This window comes from Curcuma longa, unplaced genomic scaffold (assembly GCF_044706935.1).
Source record: "Curcuma longa cultivar G26 ecotype Majalengka, Jawa Barat unplaced genomic scaffold, ITB_CL_G26_1.1 contig_20233, whole genome shotgun sequence".
In the NCBI taxonomy this organism is placed as follows: Eukaryota; Viridiplantae; Streptophyta; class Magnoliopsida; order Zingiberales; family Zingiberaceae; genus Curcuma; species Curcuma longa.
Genome location: NW_027431318.1, coordinates 37,818 through 52,772, shown reverse-complemented (window position 1 = coordinate 52,772; position 14,955 = coordinate 37,818). Strand labels below are relative to the sequence as shown.

Here is a 14,955-nt window from a genome sequence, read left to right as displayed (position 1 = left end):
GCTCAGAACGATCGATCCATCATTAAACACAAATGAGGGCACGGTAGGTTAGCTGGGGACCCGACGTCGATCTTAGGGTGGTCGTAGGTTTCGACGTCCTTGTCAACGCGATATTTATGCCAAATTGATGTTTCCACATGGCGATGTTTAATCTTCGATTTGGCCTCCGATCCTGTTTTTAAAACATCGAAAAGATTAAAAAAGCAAAAAAAAAAAATCTTGACAGAATGGATAAATACTGAGGTGCAACACGCTTTTTCTTCTGCATAAAGGTGATCCGCCACCTTAGCGGCCCCACACGATCGGTCCTACGACCATCTGTGAGGAGGTAAATCGAGAAAGTGCAGTTGGTTACGGCGGAGGGGTATTGCCGTGGCTTCGTCAGGATTCGAACCCTTGCCCTCTTGACAAATCTGCCGCATCGTAACCAACTCACCTATGCAACACGCCGAACGGTGTGAAGGCGCGCAAGGAAGCCGCAATTATTGACGAGTTTGCCTTGTTCTCGAATGTGTCGTCCGTGTTTTTTTTTTCTCTTTCGCTTTCAATTGAATGCCCCTTTCGGCTTTACCGCTACCCCAACAAACACCCTAACCGCGGGAAACCTGGGCCCACGCCGGCTCCCATTTTTGGTTGACCATTAGTTCGATGAAATTTCAATTCGATTAAAATAACTCAACAATTTATTTTAATTTTTTAAAATATCTATTATTCGGTTTCAATTTTAAAATTATAATCAATTTTTAGTTATATTTTTGAATTAAATTAATCAATTCAGTTCCGACTCGACTCCGAAGCGGGCTCTTTGAATTGGGCACGTGGAATTTAGAGTCTGATAATTAGTATGTTCTGTATTTGTCACGATGGAATCGGTTTATTCTTATATCGTAAGAATAAATCGATTGACATCTGGATTGTGACTCAGTTGGGCATCTGGATTGGTCCCCAGTTACGCGTATTCCCAGAATTTTCTTTCAAATGGAAATTTTCATAAGATCGGAACCCATATGTGCTTCCCGATTTAGTATGAGACTGATAAAAAATTATCATTTTTTTTTTTAATATAGTAAGTACTCGACCAAACTCACCATTTACCCTTTTTGCTGGTAACCCCCGCGGCGGGGACCGCGAAGTTACTGGAGGCATTGGCTAGGGAAAAAAACAAAACCGGGGAACGGGGACGTGACAATCCTAAATATCCTCGAGGAATAGCAGTGTTTTATTCAAACAAACCGTGGATTGCTCTTCCCGTTTTAAATTCCTCACCCCTTCCTTGCTCGCTTTGATCTCGCTTGATCTTTCCATCTCTCTACGTCGCCTTCCTCGTTGCTTCGTGCATTGGTAAGCGAGTGGAGAACGCGCGCGAGTGGGAGAGGTACGAGTGCGGGATCTCGGATCTGTCGATGGAAGGGTGAGATCTGGCTGAGGTAACTATTGGGATCTCCGGCGAGGTGTTTTTGGTGTGACCGTGCTGTGGTTTTTTGAGGTCGCTTCTTCCTAAAACGACGCGGATCCTGTGAGTGATCGCTCCTGATCTCCAGAGGTTTGCTATTTTTTTGACTCGGTTAATTTAATTTAAATTTAATTTTTTTGCTTTGGACTATTTGCTTATCAGCGATGCAGTTACGAGTTAGTTTTTGAAGAGTTGTTATACTAATTCCTGTGCTAATTTATCGTAGCTTGAGCAATGACGGCGGATTTGAGCGAGTTTAGTGTTGGATCTCGGGTCGAAATCGAGGGGTCGGTTGGTCTGGGTTTAGGGAAGGACGGTGATCGAAAGGTTACAGGGGACGCTAATGCCATTGCTTGTTTGGTTGGTGAGGAGAAGGATAGTGGTTGGGCTGGAGGATTGATCGCGATGGAGAATGGTAATTTGGACGAATCATGGCAGCGGGATCTTGATGTGGATGTCAAATTAGATCCGGTTGCTGTAGGAGATCTAGAACCGATCAAGGTGAAAAGAGAAAATGGGGAATTGACTCCTGAGAAAGTGGGTGATCTCGATGGAAATGCTGATCCCACTGCAGATGCAGCAGTGACTGTGGATGATGATTGCAAACATATTATTACCTATCGTGATGCGGAAGAGGAAAAAAGGAAGTCGAATCAGATTCAGGAATAGTGGCCAAGGAAGGAATAGGTGAAGCACTCGAGGGAAGTCTAGGTAATGAGGTTCGAGATGAGAAGGTACCAGACATTAAAAGTGGAATCTGTGGAGTGAACGAAAAGGCATGCAGTGAAGAGGGCAATATGGAGCTGAACATGGAGAATGGTCAGGATCAGGTAGAGGATGATAGTAGTCGAGAAGCTGCTAAGCCAGACTTGCATGTTGAGGTAGAAAAACTAGAAAGTGAAATTCTAGTCAAGGATGCGGACTTTGAAAAAGAAGAATCAACTGCTGAAGTAGGGAAGGAGAGCAATGCTCTGGTTACAGCAATTGACAAACAGGGCAATTTAGAATTATCAGTTTATGATGAAAATCAACAATGTGAGAGTTTAGGTATTGGGACACAACTAGAAAAGGAATCCAAAATATCTTCTGTAGAAGATGATAAACAAGAAAGCAAAAACGAACTTAAGCTCAACAATACCCACTATGAGAAGGAAGAGGTGACAGTTATCATAGCTGATGAAAAGGAAGAAATTGTCACTTTGAATACAGATGATACTAGCCAAGCATATAGGGAGATAAATGTTTTATTGTTGGAGACAGAGGAGTCTGGGTCTGTGCTTAAAGCAACAAAAAAGCATGACCAAGAAAAGCTGGTAATTCCTGAAACTCATGTTTCAAACAATAAGGAGCAAGAAACTTTAGAGTTAGCTACCGAAGTAGAACTGATTGCGGAGCCTCAGGATCAAAGGACGTGTATTAGTAACCAAGGCGAATTGATATCAGCTGTTGAAGTTCAAAAAGAACAGAATTTTGAGGGATTGATTACAGAGAGCCAGCCTTCTGAATATTCTGCTGATCATGAGCATATGGGTCATCCTATTTCAGAAGAATGTTTAGAAGAAAATAGGACAAATATAGTTGCCAATAGTATAACCAATTTAGAAACAGTAGATAGTAGTGGATGTTCCAAAAGCTCACACCGATGTTCCTGCACCTGAGATTAGTGCCATGGTTGATGAAGCTGTAACAAGTGGTGACACCATTGGTGACATTTTGATTGTTGAACAGTCTGTTGATTTGCATCTGAAAGAAGATTGCTGCAGCTCAGATGTATCTTGTGTTGCTGAGAGCAAGTCACTGGAAATTTCTATTTCTCCCCAGATTCTGTCAGATTCTGGCAATGGATTATCTAGCTGCCAAGATGCATGCCCTTCAGAACAGGAAGCTGTCACGTTGAGTGCAGTAGATGTTCCCAGCCCAACAGGTACAATTAACAAAACAGTTCTAGCATTAGAATTTATAAATTCAGGTGAAATTTTCTTTTCTGATGTTGCTACTACATGTGCAGCAGGTAGACATGATGTAGCTGAAAATGGTAGTTGTATAAATGAAACTAATGAAAATGCAGTTGTAAATGATGTCGATGCCATTGAATCTGAATTTGCTGTTTCAAAGGAGTCTGTAGAATCTAGCACTTCTTTGGAAAGTTCAAATGAAGTTAATAGTGTCCATGGAGAATCTCGAGTTCTAGAAGAGAGTCAGGTGCTAGTCAAAGATCATACTGCATCAAATTTAGCTGTTGAAAAGGTGACGACCAATTTCGGTAAACCACAAGCATGTTACATAGTTAAAATTCCAAGATTTATCGACAACCAACTTTCGGTAAGCATACAAACTGCACAGTCAGAAGTGAATGAAGAAACACAAAGAAGGGATTCTATAAAAGTTTCTATTGAGAGGCAGAAGGTATCAGAGGATCCTGATGATTCATTAGATTACTTTTCTATTTAGTTTTTTTATTGTTCTGTTTTATCCTCAGGTGACATGTAATGAATTCTGGAAGAAATTTGAAGATGAAAAAGCAGAAGACCGGGCTGCAAGAGCTGTGGTTACTGCTAAACGCCAGCAGATGGAGTCTCTCCAGTTAACGATAAACAAGTTGAAAAATGTACATTCAATTGAGGAACTTGATTCCAAGGTGAGTTTCAGGTGATCTTGGTTGAGGGTGTTTCAACTGTTAGTTTTCTTTTTATTCATCTTCAGTTATATGTTTTCTTGGTCAGATACAATCAATGGAATTTGAGCTTCAGCATGTAACCATGCCATTGAAAGAAGAAAAGAAGTATATTCATGAGCTTAAACAGTTGAGACAACAGCGTGACCAACTCACTTCAAAAACATATTCAAGTACTGAAATCAATGAGGCAGTTGACCAAAAAGGAACAGATTGAAGAGCAATTTAATGTATTTTAGTCGAACTGTTGTAATCTTTTTAATGTTTTCCTTTCATCTTTACTTACAAACTAGTTTTTTGCCTGCAGCTTTTGAAGAAGGAACTGGATTCTCTTAGAACTAAGGTGCTGCGAACTGAAGCCAATGCAAATGCTGCAAGGAAGAAATATGATGAGGAACAACAAATTTTGAGAGGTCTTCAACAACAATTCAGGGATGCTGATGCTCTTCGCCAGAAAGCATATGGGCATTGGCGAGAACTCAAAAATAAGTTAACTGAAAGGGTAAGCTGTTCTCTGTTGTTTTATTGTAATTTAATTAATCCTGGATATTTCAAGAGCAGATGCAGTGATATGATCTAACTATTATTGCTTTTCTATATGTTAGTAGATATCTTTTAAATACAGATATTGTTTTTTCTTTGCTGCATGTTTTTCTATCCATTGTATATATCTTTATCATGATCATATGGCCAAACAATTTGAGACCTCCATTTTCCAATGCAAAAGTATATCTTGACTCCTACAGCTATTGATATAAGGATGATCCATTCCCCATTAATCCATTATATAATTGGTCTCTTTCTTAAAGATACGAGTTTATTGGATGAGTGGCTAACCAATGAACTATTGTGAGATCCCTTTATCTAAGTACATATGTTTTCAGACTTTCAACATAGATTGTTTTTCTCTTGCTGTATATTTTTCAGTCAAATGTTAATTGTGCAATGTCAGATTCCTAATGTTCTCTGGTTATCTATGTAGATGTCCATACTTTTAGTCTGACAATATGATGTTAACATATCCAACAAAGTGATGATAGTCTCTCTATGATGATGGAGAGATGGTATTGACTGAGTAATTTCTTCTCTAGATTTAACTTAAACCCACTGTATAATTTCTTGTTTATTCAATAGAAAGTCTTGTATCTTCTTCGCAAACTTGGTTTGTGCAATGTGAGATTTCTAAAAGTTCTCTGATTATCTAGGTAATTGCCCATACTTTAATCTCTTCAACAATGTGATGATAGTCTGTCATGATGTAGAGATGGTATTGACTCAGTAATTTCTTCTCTAAATTTAACTAAAACTCACTATATAATTTTCTTGTTTATTCATTAGAAAGCCTTGTATCTTTATTCATCACAAAACTTGGTGTCCACACTTAAAATTTAAAAATTCATCTCCAAGTTCATAATTTCTTTGCATTGTTAATCTACGCCAGGAAATCATTAATTAGCAATTCTTATGCTAGCTTAATCACAACTATATAAATTCTAAGTGTTGCTTTAAATAATGACTACTTTGGTCTGAACCTTGATTATGTCACTTCTTTGTGCACATCACTTAATCGTATGAAATTTATCATGCATGCTCAATAAGGCTGACTCAACTGATGCTGAATTTTTTGCACTGTTTCCATTTTGGTTGTTTTACTCACAGGATCTTTTTCTGACCTCCCTTAGTGCACTGTATTTCTACCCATCTTTTATCATTTGTTGCCATAAGCCAAGTTGCTGTTAAGCGAGAAACTGAGCTATTTTATAATGCATTTGTTTCCATTTAATCATGTTCAAATGTCATGCTTAAAATCATTGGGAAGTCATACCTATGGACATTGAATCTCTAAATGACAAGATTTATTCAGTTCATTTGCCCAGTTTATGACCTTTCTTATGGTGAATGCATGTGGTTTTCAATAGAATGAGATTTCACTCATGAGTCATGAGACTATTTTTTTTAATATATTTATTGTATGAAAAATATCTTAACAAGATTACATTGGCACTCTGGTTTCCTTTGTATAAAATATGATTTAAATGAATCTACATTGTCTGCAGAATAAACATTTTAGCATGTACAAGAGTGATCAGATATCTGCTCAAAGGTATTTATCTTCAAGAGATTTTGAGGGACTCCATACACACTGTAGCAAACAGGTATATATTATTGGGACTTTTTCAAAGGCGCGACATATGGGTTTTAATGTTGTCATCCACTCTAGGTTGAAAATATAATGGATCTGTGGAACAATGATGAAGAGTTTAGAATGCAATATGTTAAATCCAACTTGAACAGCACGCTGTGGAGACTTAAGACAGCTGATGGAAGATCTCTTGGTCCAGATGAGGAGCTGCCTGTTATTCAAACTAACCAATTCAGGGTTTCGGTCTCTCTTCCACAACAGGCCAAAATAAGTTATTCTGATCCACCTGCATCGTTGGAAGCAAAAGCTGGAACTTCCAAGGAAGTTGAGTCCTTTCCTGCTCTGCAAGCAGCAAGAAAAGATCATCCTGTTAAACCTAAAGAATCATCAAAGCCTGCTTCAGAAAACTCTAATGTAGCTATAACCGTTAGAATTCCAGATAAAGAAATTGAAATTGAAGAGAAGTTGAGTGTTCAAACACAGGCAGAAGAGGAGATCCTAAAGAAACAACAAGAGTTGATTAGGCAAGAAGAATTGAGAGAAAAAAAAGCTGCAGCAGAGTTAAAAGAACAACATCGCTTAGAAGAAATAGCAAAAGCCAAGGCGGCAGAAGAAAGGAAAAGGAGACAAGCTGAGAGGGCACAGGCTAGAGCAGAGTTCCGAGCACAAAAGGAAGCTGAAAAAAGGGAGAAGGTATTGAGATCAACTCAAGTTCCACCAACTTATCCACTTTTTTTTTTTTTGTGAATAATTACCTCTATTTTTATTTATTTATTTTTGCAAATTTGCAGATGAGAGCAAAGAAGCAGAAAAAGAAAGGTGTTGCTGCTGAAGACCCAACGTCTATGAATGATGTTGACGAATGCACTGCTCCCTCTTCCGTAACTACGCAAACTACTAAGGAACTTGATGTTACTGCAGTACCATTGACAAAGAAACCTTCTAGGCCGGTGGCTGCAGCAAAGCAATTCAACAAGCCACAACCCATTCCTTTGCCACTTCGTAAGAAGGGAAAGAGGAAGATGTCCACATGGCTGTGGGTGCTTCTGACATCCCTAGTAGTAGTCTTATTATTTCTCGCGGGCAACTACATCTCCTTTTCCACTTTTGAGTTCCAACAAATCGGCCTTTAAACGCATTCTAGTTGCATACACTACACACACAAACATAATATTAAGATTATGGTCTACAAAGGGTGGGAATAGGTGTCATACATGCGTGGCAGCCATTCTTTGTGCACTATTATACCCAGTTTTCTTTCATTAGATTGCTCTCTACATAATATGATCTTTTCGGTTTGTGATTTGGGTTTAAACGATAGTACTATAGTTATTGATTCGATTGCAACATCGTACTGGCTAAATTTAAGATAGTAAGAATTCTGTATTTATCATGATTCATAGCTGTTTGTATTCAAGTTGTGGTGTGATTCCTTTGCGTGCTTTTTCAGTTTCTGTAATTTCAAATTTACTCGGATGAAAGTTAGTAGTTAAACTTCTTTCTAAAGTCTTAACTGATTTCGAGAGTTACGATTTTGTTAATGATATTATAACTGAATCGGATAGTCCTCTTTATGTTCCTTCTTGATTATAGATAACAATCTTGAATAGTAGTTGTTTTGTTCTTAGTAGATGATAACCTAATTGAACATTGTTTATCTCCACTCCCTAAGATTTGCAAATTATCTCCACTTAGATGATAACTTAAGTGGTGCGGCTGATAAGGAGGGCTGGGAGTAGGATGCGAGTCTGCCGTGAGCGTCGTGGCATACGCGAGTTTGTTGCGAGAGGTGAGGCCGTGATCGGCCTCTCCATCATCACGAGAGATGAAATTTTCATTGGTCTCTCTGTGGTTGTCACGAGAGACGAGGTTGCAACCATCCTCCTTGTGAACTCGTGGCGAGGCCACGATCAGCCACTCCACGGTCATCGCGAGTTCACGACGCAGCCTCGACTTCTAGCAAGTCAACAACTCGATTATATGACTCTGACAACATCATGATCACTGTTCATGATCGGTTGGGCAAGGGCGATGGCGGCATGGGTGTTTTCTCGACCTCCACTAGCGAGCTCCACCCCTATTTTTGCATCACCCACTATAACTAAGTCAAGCTTCACTGTTGGAGCCCATCGCGGCCTTGACGTAAACTTGCTACAAGGCCACAATTGGCCTCTCTCCGATCATGACAAGCATTGAGACTACGAGTTCGTTGTCGTCGCGAGCTCACAGTGAATGGCAGCCTCTCCGTAGCCAAGGGTCATATTTGACATTTAAATAATTTAGATTCACCTAACAATTTAGGTATATATAGAGTTCATGTTTGTAAAATTTTGCTAGTATATGTACACTGAACTTAAAATTAATTTAATTTAGAAAAGAAATATAGAATAATTTGAAGAGCTTCGAAGAACACAATAAAAAGTCAAATTTGTGATTTTTGATTTGAGAATTTAAGTCCATGTATCACTTTAGGTACATGAAACTTAAGAGTTTTATCACATAGATATCTTATTTGTGAAATTTAATTAGTATATTTATAAAATTTGGTTAGCATAATTTATGTAGTTTTGGTTAAAATGTTTAGATTATCATACTAAAAAAACACTCAATGGGTATCAAGAGGATTTAAAAATATTATTTATTTTAAAATTTATTGATCGTCAAGTACAAAATATATTGAAAGAGAGAAAGAATATAAATATAAATAGCTAAATAAGATAAATAGTATAAGATGAAAGGAAAGAAGAAAAAAAAAGTTGATAGATGGCTAGGAGACAAAGGGCATTTGGCAATAGATGAAAGAGCATTTGTGAGGAGAGAAAATTTTACAAAAATTATGAATAATACTAGCACTAATTATATTAATTATATTTGTTTATAAAATAAAAATATTATACTATATTTTGGAAAACTTTAAAAGATGTGCAAATTTTTATAATAAACTCAAACATTGATTAATTCATACAAATACCTCCCTTAGGCCAATTTAATCATGCTTTTTAATATAAATTATAAGATATTTCAAAATATGCCCTTCTTATCTCCCTCCATCACATTCCTTTTTTTTTATATATAAAATAAAATATTAATTTTTAAAAAATCTAAAAATAAAATATATATATATATAGGTAAACATCGTCCGTTCCTCTTTTTGGTTTCCTTCCCCTGTTTCATTTAATATTTGCCTTATGATTTCCCCTATATAAACAAAACCCCTGTTCTTCCTTTTGTGTTCTTCCGCTTCCTCTTCCATTGTCTTCCAAATCTCTCAGAAAGGCGGCGCCTTTGGTTCTTCCTTTTGTGTTCTTCCGTTTTCTTGGAAATCTCCCAGAAAGGCGGCGCCTTTGGATGATTTAGCAGCCTCATTGCTCTCCTCCTCCTCCTCCTTCCATCCTGTTTCGCAAGAGATAAAGGTGCGATCTTGGCACTCTTCTGATTCGACGACGCGTTCGTGCTTCTCAAATCTTTTTGTTTGTTTTTGTTTTTTTATTCTTTCTTCTCGATTTTGGAAGGCAGATGAGTCCAATGCATCGATCGCCGCCATGGCTGCTGCCGCTCCTGCAGACCAGCTTCTTCACGCACTGCGAAGTCCACGGCGACTCCAACAAGAACGAGTGCAACATGTACTGCTTGGACTGCACCGGCGACGCGCTCTGCTCTTACTGCCTCCCGGAGCACAAGGATCACCGCTGCGTTCAGGTTCCTCTCGCCGTTTTTTCCTGCTCGAATCCAAATTTTTTTAAAAAAAAATCGAAGCTTGATGCGATTGGGGGTCTCTCTTTAGATTCGGAGGTCGTCGTACCACAATGTGATTAGGGTATCGGAAGTGTCGAAGCTGATAGACATCTCCTCGATCCAGAACTACACCATCAACAGCGCCAAGATCGTGTTCCTCAACCAGCGCCCGCAGCAGAGGGCCGGGAAGGGCGTCGCCGCCAGCTGCGCGACCTGCGGCCGCGGCCTCTTGGATTCCTTCCGATTCTGCTCCATCGGCTGCAAGGTGAGGTCCCGAATCTTTCAACAAATCACAATTTAAACCGAGATTTGGAGATTGAATCTTCGACATTAAAGAAAGATTAATCTTTCTTTAACTTGTCAGCTTGAAGGAATGCGGACGAACCCGGAGCTGACCTTCGCCATGCGCCCGAAACCCCGCCGTGAGTGGACGCGCGGATCCGAATCCGACGAGTCGGTGTCGCCGCAGAGGACGACATCGTCAGCGGCTGCAGCCGGCGGTGGCAGCTCTGGCGGAAGTAGCGTTTCTTCGGAGACTACTGGTCGGTGGCGCCGGTCGACGTCCCGGCGAAAAGGCATACCTCATCGATCTCCATTCTAATCGACCAGAACATATTTGAAATCAAACGTAGACCATTTGAAACTGAGAACGATTGATTATTAGGGTTTCTTGGTTTGTTCGTGTTGTGAAGAAGGTTTATATCTATATATGGCAATATGTGATGGTGTTACGGCCGCCGGCCAGCCGCCGGGCAGTATCACGCCGAGGCAGAAGCGACGAGGCTGGTCGACGGGGACGCCAGGCGTCTGCTTTAAGCCGCCAATCAGCAGCTTTGGAATCGTGAGAGCTTTCTCGTCCATGCCCTCCTCTTCGATCTCTCCATCATTTTTGCTCTTGTTTCTTCTTGTTTCTATCACAACATTTCTCAAATTTCATTGATGACGTTGGAAGATTGATATAAAAGGTTTTGGATGATCAATTAGTTTTGGTCAAGTTTACTGATTTTTATTATGATTTCTACCTTGAGTTAAACTATAAAAATAATAACGATTCCACTTTTTATTCTTTTTCTGTAAAAAGATGAAATTCTATCGCTAAAAATAAAATCTCAACTAAAAATTTAAAATTATTTATACTTTACTACTTTAAATAAGAAAAGTCTACTGTCTACCCGTAAAATTTAGTACAGTGCTAAAATATGAAATGCCTGAAATCAAAAATTAAAAAGACTTTAAAAGAAAATAACTATGCAAATTGAAAATGTAATTATAGTTAACAATGTCAATTTGTCTGTCTACGCCTACATATTTACATTTTCTTTTTAATATAAATTCTTCAATAAAGGAATAATATAATGCTTCTCTTTAATAGGGCTAACGGCTAAGGGAATAATATAAAGTGAAAGAAAAAATAATAACAAGCTTCAAAACTTGCTGCGGCGGCTATAACTGAGAAAATGGTTACAAAATAAAACTCAATTGCTAAACTGAAAAAAGGAACAGAGAGGAAAGAAGATGATCTTAGACCTATGACGTTGAACGACTTGAAAAATGGATCCCAACTGAGCGACCTCTGTTGCCATTATGAGACTGAGCGGCTCCTCGATACGTCGAACGATAAATTTAAAAAAACTCTTTTTTTCTTCTATTAAACCATGTGAAGGTTTTTATTAAATTTGGGCCATATTGGCTTCAATTGTTGAGCTGCATTGGGCTCTAGGCTGTACTGGGTTGGATTGGCACTATATGCCTTGACTCTAATTGCTGGACTACACTGTAAAATAATGTATTGACTCCAATTACTGAGCTGCATTGGTCTCCAATTTTTTCTTCCATTAAACTATGTGAGTAAGGTTTTTATTAAATTTGGATTGTATTGACTTCAATTGTTGAGCTACATTGAACTTTAGGCTGCACTAGATTGGATTAGCTCTATATGTCTTGACTTCAATTGTTGAATTGTACTGTAAAATAATGTATTAGCTCCAATTGCTTAGTTGCATTGGGCTAGAGCCCAATGCAACCTAGCCCTAGCTACGCCATTGATAATATTGATAAAAAAAAAATAAACTATCTATGTTGTAGCAGTTATAATTTATAACTACTATAACATAATGTAGATCAATATTGATAAGAGATGAAACATTCATATTATAAGATCTTATAAATTGTAGTTATTATAATACAATATTATTAGTGTTAATCAAAGGTCAAAATATTATAATAATATAATATTGACTATTATTAATATAGATGAAGTATATATATTATAATAATTATGAACTATAGTATCATAATTTATTATATTAATCAGAATTAAAATATATATATTCATAGTTGCTATAATATAATTTATTTATGTTGATCAGAATTAAAATATCTATAAACTTGTAACTACTATAACACCATAAAAATAAAAATTAGTTTGAAAAAAAAAATGTACTGATGTTGTTAAACATAATATTTTGATAATAAATAAAAAAGGAATACGCCTTTAATGTCTTGGGGTGAAATATTTAAAAATTGAAGGGTATTGTTAAAAATTTTACTAAGTAAAACCCTAACCCCAAGTGCATCTCAACCTCTCCGGGCCATCTCCGTCTCTTCCTCCGGCGCTTCCCTCCGCTGTCCCAGTAGAGACCAGTCATGCAAGCTACCCTATCCAAGCTTCTCCTCTTCAATCTCTCGAGAACGCTGCAACTTCTTCCTAAAACTTCGATAGGTGGGCGATGTGCACCGGGAATCAGTTTCAGTACGAGCAGTAAATCCGGCGGGACCGTGAGAGGAGAAAGGGGCAGCGACGACAGATCCGAAGAACTCTTCCTTCGTAGTATCAGTTTTGGGGACGATGGCAGGGAGGAGAAGCAACGATCATACCAAGAAGCCTCCTTTGAACGGCCCTCCTCTAGGCCAGCGTTTCACGGCGGCAAGGAAAGGCGAAAGGTGCCGCCTTTGGCAGAGGAGGACGGCATCGACGCCACTTCAGGTGATCTTTTCCCTGATTTTGATTTGAGCGAAGACGAGCTTGGTTTGACTGGTAGTGGTCTGCGTGGCCGTTCCCCTAGCAGAGCCAGACGGAGAGCCCCTCCAAGAGAGGATTTTAGTCGATCAACGCAGTCAGCATTCAAGGATTTCGGCCGAGATTTTATGGGCGACTTTGAGAATCAACGATATAGATCGCCATTAGGATCTGCCAGTGGAGACAGGATTGAGGATTCAAGCGATGGATTGCCTAATGTTAGTAGTGGGTCGGAGAATTTAAGCGATGACCAGAGAGGAAGCGATCGAGTTGGGGACCCGCTAGCACAAAAATTTAATCTTGGAGGATCTGGCCAGCAGAAGACGGATGACGCCAATCAAAAAACTTTAGACTCTACAAAATCTATCACACTGGAGACGGCACCAGAAGATGCTGATGAAATTTTCAAAAAGATGAAGGAGAGTGGCCTCATACCTAATGCTGTTGCCATGCTTGATGGACTCTGCAAAGTTGGGCTTGTTCAAGAGGCCATGAAGCTGTTTCGATTTATGCGGGAGAAACGCACCATGCCAGATGTTGTCATTTACACTGCTGTTGTGGAAGGGTTCTGCAAGGCTGCAAAATTTGATGATGCTAAGAAGATTTTCAGGAAAATGCAGAACAATGGAATCACACCAAATGCATTTAGCTACAAGGTTCTCATTCAGGGCTTATGTCAAGGAAAAAAATTGGAGGATTCCGTTGAGTTCTGTACAGAGATGTTGGACGATGGACATCAACCAAGCACAGCTACTTTAATTGGTTTGGTGGATGAGTTCATTAAAGAGAAAAGGATGGAGGAAGCTGATAATTTTGTGAAAAAGTTGCTTGAGAGAGGTTTGTTTCTGGATGACAAAGCTATCAGAGAGCATTTGAACAAGAAAGGACCATTCTCACCATTAATTTGGGAGGTGTTCTTTGGGGGAAAAGCATCACGAGGACCTTTTTAATCTCTTTCTAGGTAATTTCAAATACTTCTCTGCCATGTTGATTGAGCATCTCCTATTGATTTTCTCGTGCCTGTAGGAGAGTCAGTTACTGATATTAGATGCATAAGTTATGAGAAGAGAACTTGTGGAATCTGAATGACAAGTGAACTTGCAAATAACACAGAGAGAATTGTGGACATCAAATTTTTTGCTTCGTTTTGTTTAAGAATATATCATATTGGACGAAGATTACAAGTAGTTTATAGGCACTGGTTTTGTTTTGTTAAACCTAAATTTTCTGATTGCTAAAAACATATTAGCCATTATTGAAAGTGCCTAGTTTCCAACTCAATGGAGAACCATTATTTGATCATGTCCAATTTGTATCTTCAATGTTGCAGTAGGGTAACTCAGTGTCCCACAAGTTTTAACTTCAAAACAGATAGGAGTGGTCCATACCAGCACTTGATTCAAAGACAATGAAGGTGAAAGAATGTATCCGGAACCATGGAAGTTCTGTTTCAAGCGATCAGAGATGTTCATACTTCAAATGTCTTTCAATGATCTTGTCTGTATCCATGGGTTGCAAATCAGAAAGTAAGATATCTATTGCATTAGCAGGATTTCCATTTGAATCCCTCACTTCAACTTTGATTCTTTGCTGGTGACGGATTTTATTATTATTATTTTTTTTTTTTTTTTGCTGAAGAAAAAGTGTGAGAATGAGATGTCCATAAAAAATAAAGAGGTACTGCCCGACGAATTGAAAAAAAAAAAAAACATGACATGAAGAAAAGAACGTCTTCTTCATTTTTGACCATAGAAAAATATAGTAACTACATAAAGATTTGATACTGTCTGAAAAAGTGCAAAATATGAAACTTCAAACACAATAGTTAAATTTTTTTTTTTTACTTTTTAAAAATAATATAGAGAATATGTTTGGCATGATTATAAACGTTATAATAGATTTTTTTTTTTTGAATATATTGATGGCTATTT

General features: G+C 38.4%; 2 protein-coding genes and 1 pseudogene across 3 annotated transcripts; all 3 read left to right on the top strand.

Moving 5' to 3' along the window:
- Nucleotides 1-1,674: 1,674 nt before the first annotated feature.
- LOC141817368 (uncharacterized) lies at nucleotides 1,675-7,670 on the top strand (annotated as a pseudogene).
- Nucleotides 7,671-9,786: 2,116 nt separating this feature from the next.
- Nucleotides 9,787-10,606, top strand: LOC141817370 (protein RGF1 INDUCIBLE TRANSCRIPTION FACTOR 1-like). Its single transcript, XM_074705034.1, has 3 exons — nucleotides 9,787-9,969; nucleotides 10,055-10,270; nucleotides 10,370-10,606. The coding sequence occupies exons 1-3, from the start codon at nucleotides 9,787-9,789 to the stop codon at nucleotides 10,604-10,606; spliced, it is 636 nt and encodes a 211-aa protein (XP_074561135.1).
- Nucleotides 10,607-12,581: 1,975 nt separating this feature from the next.
- LOC141817369 (uncharacterized) lies at nucleotides 12,582-14,608 on the top strand. Of its 2 annotated transcripts, none has more exons than XM_074705033.1 (2): nucleotides 12,582-13,985; nucleotides 14,396-14,608. In XM_074705033.1, exon 1 carries the CDS (start codon nucleotides 12,652-12,654, stop codon nucleotides 13,972-13,974), a length of 1,323 nt encoding a protein of 440 aa, XP_074561134.1. In that variant the 5' UTR covers nucleotides 12,582-12,651; the 3' UTR covers nucleotides 13,975-13,985; nucleotides 14,396-14,608. The 2 variants fall into 2 exon arrangements, with proteins under 2 accessions (XP_074561134.1, XP_074561133.1); XM_074705032.1 differs by having other exon boundaries at nucleotides 14,355-14,608.
- The last annotated feature ends 347 nt before the right edge of the window (nucleotides 14,609-14,955 follow it).

Excerpts from the sequence above, each read along its gene's own strand:
- LOC141817370 (XM_074705034.1), top strand. The coding sequence starts at position 9,787 with ATGAGTCCAATGCATCGATCGCCGCCATGGCTGCTGCCGCTCCTGCAG. Across the intron at positions 9,970-10,054 it reads AGGATCACCGCTGCGTTCAG|ATTCGGAGGTCGTCGTACCA; the intron begins GTTCCTCTCGCC and ends GTCTCTCTTTAG. Across the intron at positions 10,271-10,369 it reads TCTGCTCCATCGGCTGCAAG|CTTGAAGGAATGCGGACGAA; the intron begins GTGAGGTCCCGA and ends TTAACTTGTCAG.
- LOC141817369 (XM_074705033.1), top strand. The coding sequence starts at position 12,652 with ATGCAAGCTACCCTATCCAAGCTTCTCCTCTTCAATCTCTCGAGAACG.